This window comes from Staurois parvus, unplaced genomic scaffold (assembly GCF_062004578.1).
Source record: "Staurois parvus isolate SC_StPar_1 unplaced genomic scaffold, SC_StPar_1.0 ptg000012l, whole genome shotgun sequence".
Lineage (NCBI taxonomy): Eukaryota > Metazoa > Chordata > Amphibia > Anura > Ranidae > Staurois > Staurois parvus.
The window spans coordinates 6,395,625-6,410,497 of NW_028317808.1; the positions used below are offsets into that span (position 1 = coordinate 6,395,625).

The following is a 14,873-nucleotide window of genomic DNA, read 5'->3' on the forward strand; positions in this document are numbered from 1 at the left end:
ACAAAGGTAATCATTGGAGTTTGTTATCGGTCTCCCAGTGTTAATGAACAAGTGGAGACTCAGCTCCATGCACAGATCCAAAGGGCTGCAAGGGCTGGGACAGTGATAATAATGGATACTGCAGGAACAATTAAAGGGCAAAAATGTATAAACCTGCTACAGGACAATTTTATGGTACAGTTCATAGAGGCCCCAACTAGGAATGATGCTCTGCTGGCCCTGGTAATCTCAAACTATGCAGAGCTTATTACGAATGTCCATATAAAAGAACATCTTGGTAGCAGTGACCATAACATGATTTCATTTACTGTTAGCTGTAAACAGCAAGAACATATGGGAAAAATAAAAACGATCAATTTTAAGGAAGCAAATTTTCCAAGGCTGAGAGCTGCTCTCCAAGACTTAGACTGGGAGGGAATATTGGCATCGATGAACGCAACACAGAAATAGGAGTTTTTCAAAAAGACTGTATGTGAACACACTGGAAAATATATTCCCATGGGCAACAATTTTAAAAGGCTAAAAATCAAACCTATGTGGCTTACGGCCAAAGTTAAAAAAGTTATAAATAATAGGAAAAGAGCTTTTATTAAATATAAAATGAAGGAACACTATCATCGTTTAAACATTACAAAGAATATAACAGAATGAGCAAAAAGGAAATAAAGGCTGCAAAAATTGAGAACGATTGACAGATTGCAAAAGATAGCAGGACAATTCTTCAAATATATTAATAGTAAAAAGGTCCGGTCCGAGCATGTAGGCCCTTTACAAAAAAATCTAGAATCTAATCCATAATAGGCATGGTATTGACACAGCTCCAGATGATCCACAACTGGCTCACAATTGATATGATCCAGAAATATTTAGACAGAATAAAGGTGAAAAAGCACCTGGACAAGATAGCATACACCCACGGGTTCTTAAAGAATTGAGTTCTGTCATTTCAAAGCCACTGTTTCTCATTTTTGGGGACTCTTTAGTAACTGGTATAGTACCACTGGATTGGCGTAAGACTAATGTGGTGCCTATATTTAAAAAGGGGTCAAAATCCTTACCAAGTAATTATAGACCTGTTAGTTTAACTTCTATAATTGGGAAGATACTGGAGAGTTTAATAAAAGACCACATGGATGAGTTCTTGCTGGAAAAAAATATTTTAAGCAACAGACAGCATGGATTCATGAAAGACAGAAGTTATCAAACAAATCTGATTTCTTTTTATGAGGAAGTAAGCAAAATCTTGGACCGGGGGGTGGCGGTGGACGTGGTATACTTGGATTTTGCAAAAGTGTTTGACACAGTTCCCCACACACGGCTAATGTGTAAGGTAAGGTCTACAGGCTTGGAAAAATCTGTATGTAATTGGATAGAAACTGATTAAAAGATCGTATTCAGAGAGTAATGGTTAATGATTCATACTCAGAATGATCTGGGTTGTCAGTGGTGTACCCCAAGGTTCAGTGCTGGAACCCTTACTTTATAATATATTTATAAACAATATAGTGTCATTTCAGTCTTTACAGATGACACCAAGCTGTGCAGTGGAATATCATCCTTGCACTGTTTAATTGGGCAACTATGTGGCAAATGAGGTTTAATATGGATAAATGTAAGGTAATGCACTTGGGGGCTAAGAATATGCATGCATCATACATACTAGGGGAGTACAACTGGGGGAATCAATGGTGGAGAAGGATCTGGGAGTTCTGGTAGATCACAAGCTTAACTGCCTCCCGCCCGCCATATAAGACAATGACGGGCACAAGGCGGTTCTCTTGTTCTGGGAGAACATCATATGACGTCATCTCCCTCTAACTGCGTGTGTGCGGCTCCGGGAGCGCGCAGTGTGGCGATCGGTGGGGTGCTGTGTCCCTCGGAAACAGCAGATCACCGATCAACGGTAAGAACCGAAGCTGTCGGCTTGGTCATGTGATCAGCTGTGTCCAATCACAGCAGGTCACATGTAAATAGGTCACGCTGACAGCACGAGAGGAGAGCCGGTAATCGGCATTCTTCAGAGGGGACATGTACACTGATCATCAGGGCACTGATGATCAGTGTGCCCTGATGATCAGTGTAGCCCCAGCAGTGTCAACTATCAGTGTCCATCAATGCCACCTGTCATTACCCATCAATGCCACCTGCCAGTGCCCATCAGTGCCACATCAATGCCACATATCAGTGCCTACCAGTGCACATCAATGCCACATATCAGTGCCCATCTCAGCTGCCTTTCAGTGTCACCTATCAGTGCCAGTCAGTGCCACCTATCAATGCCAGTCAGTGCCACTTATCCGTACTGCCAATCAGTGCTGCCTATCAGTGCCATATATGAGTGCTGCCTTTCAGTACCCATCAGTGATGCCTGTCAATGCCTATCAGTGCCACCTACCAGTGCCTCCTCATCAGTGCCACCTATCAGTGCCCATTAGTGCAGCCTATCAGTGCCCATCACTGCAGCCTCATTAGCGCACATCAGTGAAGGAGAAAAATCACTTATTTACAAAATTGTAAAACAAAAACTAAGAAAAAACATTTTTTTTCAACATTTTCAGTTGTTTTTGGTTTGTTTAGCAAAAAATAAAAAACCCAGAGGTGATTAAATACCACCAAACAAAAACTATATCTGTCTAAGAAAAATTATACAAATTTCATATGGGTACAGTGTTGCATGACTGCGCAATTGTCATTCACAGTGTGACAGCGCTGAAAGCTGAAAATTGGCCTGGGCAGGAAGGGGGTATGGAGTGTCTGGTAGGCTAGTGGTTAATAATGGCATGCAATGCCAAGCTGCAGTTTGTAAAGCGAGCAAAATCCTCTATTGTATTAAAAGAGGTATAGACTCCAGAGAGAGAGAGAGATATCATATTACCCCTGTACAAATCATTAGTAATACCTCATCTGGAATATGCAGTTCAGTTTTGGGCACCAATTCACAAAAAGAATGTTTGAGAACTGGAGAAAGTGCAGAGAAGGGCAACCAAACTGATAAGAGGCATGGAGGAGATCAGCTATGAGGAAAGTTTAGAGGAACTGAATCTATTCTCTCTTGAGAAGAGGAGATTAAGGGGGGATATGATCAACATGTATAAATACATCATGTAATCTCCAAACACGGAAAGGTTTCTTCACAGTAACAGCTGTGAAAATGTAAAATAGACTCCCTCAAGAGTTGGTTCTGGCCAGCTCAATGGATTGCTTTAAAAAAGGCCTGGATTCTTTCTTGGAAACACAGAATATACCTGGTTACTAACATTTATAGGTAAAGTTGATCCAAGGAATATTCGATTGCTTCTCGGGGGATCAGGAAGGAATTTTTTCCTCTTCAGGAGCAAATTGCACCATGCTTTGTTGGGTTTTTTGCCTTCCTCTGGATCAACTGTGGGTATAGGATTATAACTTTTTTTTTTCTTATGGTTGAACTGGATGGACATTTGTCTTTTTTCAGTCAGATTAACTGTGTAACTATGTGACCCAGAAGCAAAACATGAACTAATAAACTAATTACCGTATTTTTCACTCCATAAGACGCACTTTTTTCCCCCCAAAAAAGGGGGGAAAATGTCAGTGCGTCTTATGGAGCGAATATAAAGCGGCCGGTCCGGTATTTCTGCAGCCACCAAGTCAGAATACCGGGCCGGCCGCTCAGCTGTTCTCTCCTGCAGGACCTTACCTGTTCCTTGCTCCAGCGCTGCACAGTCTTCCCGCGCTGGCTTCTGTGACAGCCGGGTGTCCACTGCGCATGCGCTGCGCTTTGTGAATGATCCGGTGTATTCTGGGACACATGACAGGTCCCAGAACGCGTCGGGCCATTCACAAAGCGCAGCGCTTCTCGCGCATGCGCAGTGGGCACCCGGCTGTCACAGAAGCCGGCGCGGGAAGAAGAGGGAAAGACAACTCTGCGGAAGTGGGAGCGGGTACCTGTCAAATTCAGGAACCCGCTTCCCCTCCCTCCCCAAAGGTCAGCAGTTTCTGGTCATTCCCTGCACTGTCTGCAGTCTCTGGTTATTCCCTGCACTGTGTGCAGTCTCTGGTTATTCCCTGCACTGTCTGCAGTCTCTGGTCATCTGTACTGTGTCCCTGGTATTTTCCCTGTACTATGTCCGCAGTCTCTGGTCATCTCCTGTACTGTGTCCGCAGTCTCTGGTCATCTCCTGTACTGTGTCCGCAGTCTCTGGTCATCTCCTGTACTGTGTTCGCAGTCTCTGGTCATCTCCTGTACTGTGTCCGCAGTCTCTGGTCATCTCCTGTACTGTGTCTGCAGTCTCTGGTCATCTCCTGTACTGTGTCTGCAGTCTCTGGTCATCCCCTGTAGTATGTCTGCAGTCTCTGGTCATCTCCTGTACTATGTCCGCAGTCTCTGGTCATCTGTACTATGTCCGCAGTCTCTGGTCATCTGTACTGTGTCCACAGTCTCTGGTCATCTCCTGTAATATGTCCGTAGTCTCTGGTCATCTCCTGTACTATGTCCGCAGTCTCTGGTCATCCCCTGTACTATGTCTGCAGTCCATTGGTTCAGAATATTTTTTTTTCTTGTTTTTCTCTAAAACCTATGTGCGTCTTATGGTCAGGTGTGTCTTATGGAGCGAAAAATACGGTAATTTATGTCTATTGAATTATTTACTGAATGACAGCACAGATCAGGTGGGGTGCGCGTGTGTGCCCTATACCCGAAAATGTATGTGATTTGTCGCAGCAAGTCCAATCACACTCAGTAAAATTACGTGGCTGTCCTTAAGCGGTTAAAACCCAACTCCAGGCAAAAATGAAATTTAACTAGTCCAATGTGCATCAATTACCTTACTTACTTGATTCCAAGCACCTTTTCCTAAGTTGTTCTGCAGTGTAATGGATCTAACTCAATGTTTCTTCTATGAGCCAAGCTAATTTCCTGCCCTGTCACTGCTTGTTATCTTCTTGGGAACTGGTCCCTCCACCACCCCTGTGATTACACCTGCTTTTGGAGCTAATGAGAGAGGACCCAGACACTGGAAGTGACACCTTTACCAATAGGAGGTGTCCACATCCTGCAGGCAGTGATGTGGACACCCAAAGTAAGCAAAAGAAAAGAGAAGGATTGTCATGTGACTGGAAGTGACGCCTTTACCAATAGGAGGTGTCCACATCCTGCAGGCAGTGATGTGGACACCCAAAGTAAGCAAAAGAAGAGAGAAGGATTGTCATGTGACTGTAGCTTCACATAAATAAAATGGGCATCTGGATAGGTTTTTTTAACTCTTCAGCAGCATGCTAATATGATCCATTTTAGCATATTGCTCATGTCAACTGTGCAGCAGCAGTTATGAGCTGTGCCTTGCATCTTACATTGCAAGGCACTGTTTACCTTTTTTTTTACTTTATTGGAAGTGTACAAAGTGTACACTCCATCTTGGTCTCTATGCAGCAGCGCAGTGGCCTGAGCTGCAGTGTGGTGGTCTGCAGTGTGATTCAGTAGGCTGCATAAAAATGCAGCATATCTGCATTTATCTACAATGTACTGTACATCACACTAATTCTGACCTCTATTGATCCTGTGCAAAAAATAGCAGTCACTGCAGCATGTAGGAACAAGCCAGAACGAAACAACATAGGTATATACAGTACATTTTGATCTGCACTTTAATTTCCGAATTTTTGCTTTTGCAATTCTATTCCTGACACTTGAAAAATTTTAATCTATTTTCAGCAATCTTTACACATTGACCTGATAGTTGTTAAAGTGTTACTAAACCCACAACAGTAAAATCAGTCTGTACATGCAGTAAAGAATGCTTGTTATACTCACCATGGAACATAGGAGGTTAATCCTCCGCATTGTGTAAAAAGGCTGTTTTATCCTGTCTTCTTTGATCCTCCCTTTCTTTTACTGTCCCCAATCCATCTGCTGATAGTACAAAGCTCTAGGAGTCACTCTGAAAATGCTCTGTTTGGTGTGTATTGCTAGAGAGGGTACGTGTGATCAGCACAGGCCAATCAGCAATGTCCAGACAAAAGTTCAGGGGTTATGCAGCCTCATAGGACAGACAGAGTAGAATACAAACTCCTCCTACAAACTTTAACCCGTGCTCATCTGGACACTAATAGAAGGCACAAGACTGTTATATACCGCTGATGAGGAAAGGTATTTAGCAGTTTATATTTACTAAAATAATTGTATTTCTATGTTCTATGTACTGTCTAAGACCAGATATAGTGAATGCAGGGTTTAGTAACACTTCAAGTTACAACTGTAGCCATACTGTCACTTTAAGTAGTGTTAAAACTTTTTGCGGCTCAGTTTTGTAAAACTATTAATTCACTACGTCAAAAGCATTCAGACTGTTCATAAAAAAAACATTCGGAGCTTTTGAAATATGCATGAGTGTAATTTATCATCAATTACTGTATTTGTTTAGCACTCACTTCAGAACTTCTGCTCCTGTAAATTAGGCAGTGCTTGGATGGTTTTATATGCATTCTGTTATAATATGTGAATTGAAATGAATCTTCGAAATGCAATATGGGCAGAAAACATTTTTAAGGTTAACAAGTCACGAAATACTGGAAAAGTTTTCAAGTTTACATTAAAGTAGAGCAGCGTGAAATAATTCAGCTTTAGAGGCATTTCGGTAAAATGTTCTTGAATTCCTAAATATATTTTCAGACCTTTCAATCTGTGTTTTTCTTTGGCTTACATAGCTAGATCACACTAGAGTGTGCTTAGCTTACCAAAACAAAGTTTAAGATAATGTAGCATTTAGATGTTTGAATTTCTCAAAGAAATATTGCAAGACTCATGATATATTTTCAAGCTGTGTTACTTCAAAAGAGTTCTTTTTTTCCAAGTCAGTAAGTTCACCAAATGGATTTATACCACTCTAGGTTGCCTCTGACAGCGGGCGAGACAACAATAATGTATATGCTGACTGCAGTTGGCAGTACATATTGGCCTGCAGCATTTGTTTTCACACATGGAATATCAGAAACTGTAAATGTTGATGTTCTCTCATCCCCACCCCTAGTGATCTCAGCTCTCTCACCTACTAAGGACAAGAGCTGTCAAAGTCATTGTTTGTATGTACATCATTTTGCTGGTAAAAATCCATGCTTTTTTAAAATTTTGTAGGCACCCAAAGACATAAGGTGATTGTTAAATGAACTGCATTGACAGGATCTTCAAACTAATATTAACGTTTGATATCAGATCTATATGAAAAAAAAATGAGAATAGTGTTGGCCAAAAGGTTGTTTTTTGGGGGCAGAGACACTCTTGGGAAAGAATAAAAGTTGTTGTAATTTCGTCAGGGCACTAATGGTGGTGTTTGCACCTAATTCATGTACCATACTGGACACTCCTGAGGGTTTAGTACCAGGGGTGGGCACAGCCTGATGGGTAACAGAAAGACACCTATGGTAGTTGGAGGATTGATAGATTCTATTCAGTACAGTAGCGGCTTTCAAATCCACCCACTGCCATGTGATGTTAATCAAAAGTAAACCGGACCTGATAGGAAATTAGTCTCAGTTCCTCATCCGTCTCCGCCCAACCAGTACCAAGTCATTTCCCACATATGGACATGGTCATATTTGGGTAATGACGTCACCATTACCATTGGCCTCCTTGTTTACATTTAGCTTCTGGCTGAATGGGGCCATGGATACAGTTTTGTGTGGGAAGTTGTCACATCCATGACAGCTTCCCACCACAGACATGCCCCATTCCGAGTGCCTGAATATCTCTGTATGCCAGCTCAGAGCTGGTCTTAATTACTAGTTCCCTAATCTGAGAATTGGCAGTAAATTTTAAAGAATCTGTAACTGATACAACCACAGGTTCCTAAAGTTGTAAGAACTACCTGAATTTGCTGCATGTGTTGGCAATGTTACAGACACTGGAAAAAATGCTTGCCTGAATTAGGTGCAGGGAGTTCTTAAGCAAACTACTGACAGAAAATTGGCACTGGAACTATTTTGAATTCCCCTGATTATTGTTCCCTTAACCACTTTGTAACCAAAATATACCTTTTGAAATTCATATTAAAAACATTTCCTTCGCCATGAGAAGGTAATTGCCCTTCCAACAGAGAATTAGGAATACTAAACTGTGTGTTCCTAGTTATCAGACCCAATGCCAAACTGAAAAATTAGTCACAGAGGATTGTTGTGAAATTGACTGATGTGTACTGATACAGCTAAACTTGGTCTGGGCATCTGAGCTCTGGTCAAGAAAAGGTTAAACTGACTGTAAAGGATCATTTTAAAAAAATTAACAAACAAGTATATACTTACCTGCTCTGTAGAATGATTTTGCACAGAGCAGCCCTGATCTTCCTCTTCTTGGGTCCCCTGCTGGCGCTCCTGGCCCCTTTCCCCCACCCAAGCTGGTTGCAGTGGGGGCACTCCTGCAGTCCAGGGCCATAAGACACACAGCGCATGGCTCGTCCCTGACCCTTCCCTCCTCACTGGCTGTCTGAGCCAATGAGGAGGGAGAGAGCAGAGAGAGTCTCTGCTCTTGTGCACATTGCTGGATAAAGATCAGGCTCAAGTAAGTATAAAGGTGGGCTGGGAAAGGGGGTGAGCTGCACATTTCAAGGTTTTTTACCTTAATGCAGAGAATACAATAAGGTAAAAAACCTTCAGGTTTTTGAACAACTTTAAGACAATAGTGGCTCAGTAATTTTCTATGTACCCTGTTCACACCTTAACTGTGCAGTGGAGTGCAGAAAAAAAAAACAGCATAATGGACATGGTGTCAACAAGCCATAAATGCTCACAAAGACATGGCTACTAATATGCGCACACATTCTATAGGTTTTACAGAATTTAGCAAGAATACCAGTGAATAATCATAGAAATAATCATTCAACTGCTTCCTAAAATGTATGCTCTGCTTTAAGCTGGGCAAACACACACAGAGCCAAAAACAGAAAGATCTCCACTTTCAGCATTAGACAGCAAATATAACAGGGTTCTCATAGCCAAATGCGCCCACTCGCATGTAATCGCTCATTTAGCGATTACATGCGAGTGAACGGTCCTGAACGCAGGCTTTCTGGGTTAAGGACCGATCACTCACGTGATCGCTGCTTGCAAGATTACATGCAAGTGGGCATAATTAGCTGCCAAATGCCAGCTGCCTTCCATTGCTTTCAATGAGGGTGCCTACTCACAACTAGAGATGGTAACCCCCACTGGAGTTCTCACATCAAATCATATGCAAGTGCAAACGCATCTTAAATGTTGTGACCTGTCTTTCACATGCAAATATGTTTGTGTTCTGCAACTCCTTTGTGTGTCTATAGTATAAAAGACAGAAGACACAAGGTTTTGCAAATCTACCAGTATTGTAAATACAATTTCTGGGTGCAGTGATATTGGCAATTACTGATTTTGCAGAATAATGCATTCTACAAAAACTGATTACCACTGCAGAATGTCTACATGTTTTACAGGAGTGAATTTATGAATAAACACAGCATTTATTTAGGTCTTTTCTGCAATATGAATACATTTTATCTGCAAAGTATCAACTGATTTTTTGTCTGGATGGGGAATGGAGTTAACCAGAAAAAAATGCAATTACAGGCTGTGAACTATCAATAATTCAAATAATTATTTACCTCTATTTCATACCCCGAATCGCATTGGTACAAAATTGTATCTTGATAGAGGAATCTTGTTCCAAGCACTGATCCATGGTTTGGCGCTGCTGGCTTTTCACATGATATTGGAGAGCATATATCATCAGTCAATGGAGGTAACCAGTTACCATCAGTCTAAACCAAAAAAAAAAAGTTTTTTGTCAACTGAACTCAAACATTTTGAAATATACAGTACTGTATACATATACAGGGCTTAGACAAAAAAATTGACAAAAGGTTTGTCATACTTGTTACACAGATATGACATAAGTGTGATATCAGTATTATTTTTTTAATGAAAAATATATGGGTGCTTTGCCTTTGAACTGTATACTACAAAAGCAAATTCTGTATATTTCCAAGGTAATATAAAGGAATTTACCCTTTTCTGGCTTTCCTATTGTTTATTAATCGAGGTACACTTTTATGGTATTACACAGAAGTGAAATTAAACATCTAAAGTTTACTGCATCATAACCAACAAAAATAAAAGTTTGGTTTAATTCACAATTATTAACATTATTCATGCATTTTATAGATACAATTAGGAGAAATACAGTTTTGTTCCAATTACTTTGAATATTAAAGCAATAAAAACAATTTACCATACAAGTTGAGGTACTTGGTCCTGATAATGTGTAGCCAGGTTTGCAGTCAACGGTTATGGTTTTATTAATATCATAATCTGCTTTTAGTTTTACTGTGTTTGCCTGTAATGTACATTTTCTGGGAACACATACAATTTCCTCTGTTGACCAAGAACCATCTTCCAGGCAAGTTTTTGTTGACTTATCTGAATCCATTATATAGCCATCTTGGCACCTTAAAGAAGAATTATAGGCATTAAAAACTAATAATGAAATAGTGTTTATTAATAATACCACATGAAGTCACTTCTATAGTCACCAAAATCTAGCTGCAGGATACAAAGGTTATCATATATATTGACACCTTCCAGGACACTTGATAGTAAGGGTTCTTCTATAGGTCCTCCTGCATTAGGGATTGTGTTCAACAGGCCAGAAAAGATGAGCAGAATGTGTAAAACATGGTCACTTCACTGTTTCTCATTAATGCACAAGTTTATGGGCAAACTTCTAAGACTGGCGTATTGGGAACACACATGCACAGTTCATGCACCTCTTCCTAGTTCCCTGAGGTTTTATATGCACCCAAACATGGAGCTGCTCTTTAGTGAGGCAAAGTGCAGTAAACCATAGCAAACAATCAGTAACCACTGCAAACAGTAATGAGGTCGAGGCACTCCAAAAAACTCCACAAGAAAAGTAGAGCAGTGTACTACTTGCACCCCGTGCTCTCCTTGTCTTTTGGACATCAGAGGGAGCAGTGAGCTGTGGGATACAAGACCACTCTGTGTATTGATGAGCCTGCTTACATGTATCATTGTGAGTGCAGTTCCAGAAAAGCAGCGAATAAAGTATTTTGGAGTTAATACAGAGAGCACTATAAGTTTTTTCGTTTCTTATATTATGTATGGGCAACATTGGAATGTTGAAATGCTGGAGCTGCCTTACATTGAGTGATTAAGAACAGCAGAGTGCTAGTCACCTTGGGTTGATCCCAGCTCTTAAAGGGTAACAAGCATTTATAGACCTTGGTATTTAAAGATCCATCATAATAGGTGAGTGACCATCTTCTGTCAGCCTGGTGGTGGAACTTCCCTTTACTCCCTGGAATATTTTAGTATTTATTTTTACAAAAAATATTGCACAATATATTAGAGCATTGCTTCTGCAAAAGGGCTTAGTCATTCAGGTATTTCTTTGGGCAGCATGATATCTAAGTACAGCCCTGCCAAGCATGTTTGTGTTATATAAATGAAAACTCTCTTAAGATCAACTTCCAATTTTTGTACTCTCCAGCATTACTTGACTTAACTGGCATAAAAAAGACTGTGCACATAAATCGTGGCTCTCCTCATTCAAAAAAACAGGCAGAAGTATGTAGTCAACAACACAATCCCCACCCCCAGAGTTCTCTTTGCTTAACAGAGCAGTCAGAGCTCTGTGATTGGAATTTGATAGGTCACATGACTGCGGACTCTACCCAGCTTTTTTTTCCACATAATATTTATTAATTTTATTGTACTCTGCCAGCTTCATAGTCCTACAACAGCAGAGCACAGATCACATTTACAAATGTGCAGAGTTTGTGTGGTGTGGTCATACCCCTGCCTTGTAAATAAGACTATAGTTGTTTAAATGTAAGGAAAGCCAAATGAACTTTATTTTCTTTACCTTCTGGCATACAAATTTCAGTGTAGGAGAATCAAAAATATCCTATATAAACTATTCTTACCGGTATTCAATGATGCTTTCATAGGTATAGGAGTCACCAGTTGTCAAAGTATTGGGAATTTCAGGTGGTGGTCCACAAGATAATAACAGACAGTTGGGATATGGTCCCCTCCATTGCCCTTCTTCTGTGCAAATGAGATCTGATAATCCCTTCATTACATATCCAGTTTCGCAGTTGTATGAGATGGCATTCTCAGTAATTAAGCTGCTTCCATTGACAAAGGCATGAGAAAGAGTTGGTGGAGTACCACAAGAGACCTTACCGCAGAGTGGAAAACCAGAGCTCCACTTTCCAGCTGAGTGACAGCTGAGTTCAGAAAGTCCAAGCAGTTTGAATCCATCCTGACATTTAATTCTGATTGACTGTCCACAGCTAAAATCTTCTCCAATGACCACTGCATTTTGAATAGATGGCTTGGGACATTCACAAGGTAGACAAGTGGGGGGAATTCCACTCCATAAACCATTTGCTAAGCACTGACGTGTTGCAGTTCCATGTATCTCATAACCAGGGAAACAAACATAGTAAACATGTTCATTGTAACTAAATCCTGAGCTGTTAAGAAAACCATGTGAGATATCTTCTGGAGGTCCGCAATCTATTGGTTCACACAGGGGTTCTTGGGCATCCCATGTCCCATTTTCCTGACAAGTAAGCAATGCTGCACCTTTCAGGTCAAATCCCTGATTGCATTTAACATGTATTTGTTTTCCAACACCGTATTCCATTCCAGTTACTTCTCCATTATCTAACGCATTTGGCTTTTCACATACAATCTCTGAGCAGGATGGCATTATTCCACTCCAGTGTCCATTTTCAAGACAGGTCCTCTTTTTGTCTCCTTTAAGCAAGTAGCCTTCATGACACTTATATTCAACATCTTTCCCATAACTATAATCTTTTCCTAAAACCTGGCTATTTATCACTGCTGGTGGCTGCCCACAAGAAACAGGAATGCAGATAGGTTCCTCTCCATCCCACTGTTTATTTTCTTGGCATGTTCTTTTGCTTGGTCCATGTAATTTATAGCCCAAGTCACATTTATAATGTACTTCACTTGTAAATGAATTATTTAATGCTTCTGTGTATCCATTTAAAATGACGTTGGGTACCTTACATAGGATCATAGCACACTGCGGCACTTCATTACTCCATTTTTTGCTAGACAAACATGAGCTTTTATCTGATCCAATAAGTTCATACCCTGAATTGCATTTGTATTGTGCAGTGCTATCAAGTGTTGTTTCAGTGTATTGTACCATGCCATTTTCAGGAGCTACTGGTATGCTACATTCTAAAGGTGCACACACAGGGGCACTTCCATTCCAAGTTCCATCCTCCTGACAAGCTAAAAGTGGTATGCCCAAAATTTCATAGCCATGGTAACAAGTATATAAGATATACGTCCCATATAAGAAATCTGAGACTTCACTGGTCAGTGAGTGATTGCTATTTGGAGTCCAGGTAGTTACTGCACCATCAAACATTTCATTCTTTAAATCCTCATTTAACATAAATTCTTGAACTTTGGTATACTGACCAAAATCAATATGTGGTGGCAGACCACAATCTGTATGCACGCACATTGGAGCAGAACTGGACCAGCCCAAATCTTCACAGGTTTGTATGGCAGGTCCAGTCAACTGAAATCCTGGCATACAACTATAAATAATAACAGCACCATATCTATAGTCAGCTCCTTCTACAAATCCATTATCAATAGCTTCTGGAGGATCACAGGATATCTCTTTACAACTAGGGGTATCAGCATCCCATTCTCCTGTTTCCAAACAAGTAAGAACATGCTGTCCTTCAAGCCTAAATCCTTTATTACATGAGTAGGTTATAGTTTGTCCAAAATGAAGACTTTTGGAGGAACTTCTGCCATTTGAAATTTCTTTGGCTGGAGGACATTTAATAGGTTTACAGACTGGTATCTCACCAATCCAGTTACCATCTGTTCCACAAATTAATTTGTTATTTCCCACTAATTCAAACCCAGGTTTGCAGGTGTAATGAACTGAGCTGAGAAAGGTAAGTCCTTGAACATCAACAATTCCATTGAGAATCTCATCTGGTTGAGGACACTCTACAGGAACACAGCTTGGAAGATCAGGACTCCATATACCATCCGCATTACATGATATTTCAGCTTTTCCTTTAAGTAAAAATCCATCCATACAAGAATAATTCACCTTGCTACCAAAATGAAAAGAAGACATTAACTCAGGGTCTTCAAAATTGGGGTCTCCAAAATCAATATCTGGAGGTTGAGGACAGACTACAAGTTTACACACAGGAAAAGTATCATTCCAGAGCTGAGAAGGCAGGCATCGCAACACTGAAGAGCCCTGCAGAACATAGCCCTCTCTACAAGAAAATTTCACAACTCCTATTTCACTTGTTATTTCTTGTAAGACCAGCTGGTTTTGTGACAGCGGTGGATCTTCACATTTTGATGGAACACAAGTGGGCACTTCTTTTCTATCCCACTTTCCATTTTTTTGGCAAGTCCAACTAGTATCCCCAATAAGTTCATATCCCTCATCACACATAAATTCAACTTTTGAACCAACATCAATAGTTGCTCCATTAACATATCCATGTTTAATAGGTGGTGGTTTTTCACAGCTCAGTAGAACACAGCTTGGTACAGACTCACTGTACCACTGTTTGTTAGACTGGCATACTCTTTTAGGGCTGCCAACTAGTTTATATCCAGGCTTGCAGGAATACATAGCCTCATCCTCAAACACAACTCCAGTTTTGTTCTGTAGAAAGAAAAGCATTTATTAATGTATAACTGAGAGCTGGTTCACAATGCATACAGTACATTATAGATAAATCACTATATGAAATAAAAAACATACTACTGTAATTTGAAAAAAAAAGATTGTGTTAGTAAATGTTATGTAATGGTGTTAGAGAAAT

The 14,873-nt window shown here is 40.4% G+C and overlaps 1 protein-coding gene across 1 annotated transcript in view; it reads right to left on the bottom strand.

Annotated features, from left to right (window-relative positions):
* SVEP1 (sushi, von Willebrand factor type A, EGF and pentraxin domain containing 1) overlaps positions 1 to 14,873 on the bottom strand; it is a 476,820-nt gene that overhangs the window by 70,809 nt on the left and 391,138 nt on the right. The window contains exons 38-40 of the mRNA XM_089674706.1: positions 11,943 to 14,713; positions 10,229 to 10,445; positions 9,603 to 9,758 (exon numbers count right to left, since the gene is read on the bottom strand). Coding sequence (XP_089530832.1) covers positions 9,603 to 9,758; positions 10,229 to 10,445; positions 11,943 to 14,713 — 3,144 coding nt within the window. The remainder of the gene's footprint in view (positions 1 to 9,602; positions 9,759 to 10,228; positions 10,446 to 11,942; positions 14,714 to 14,873) is intronic.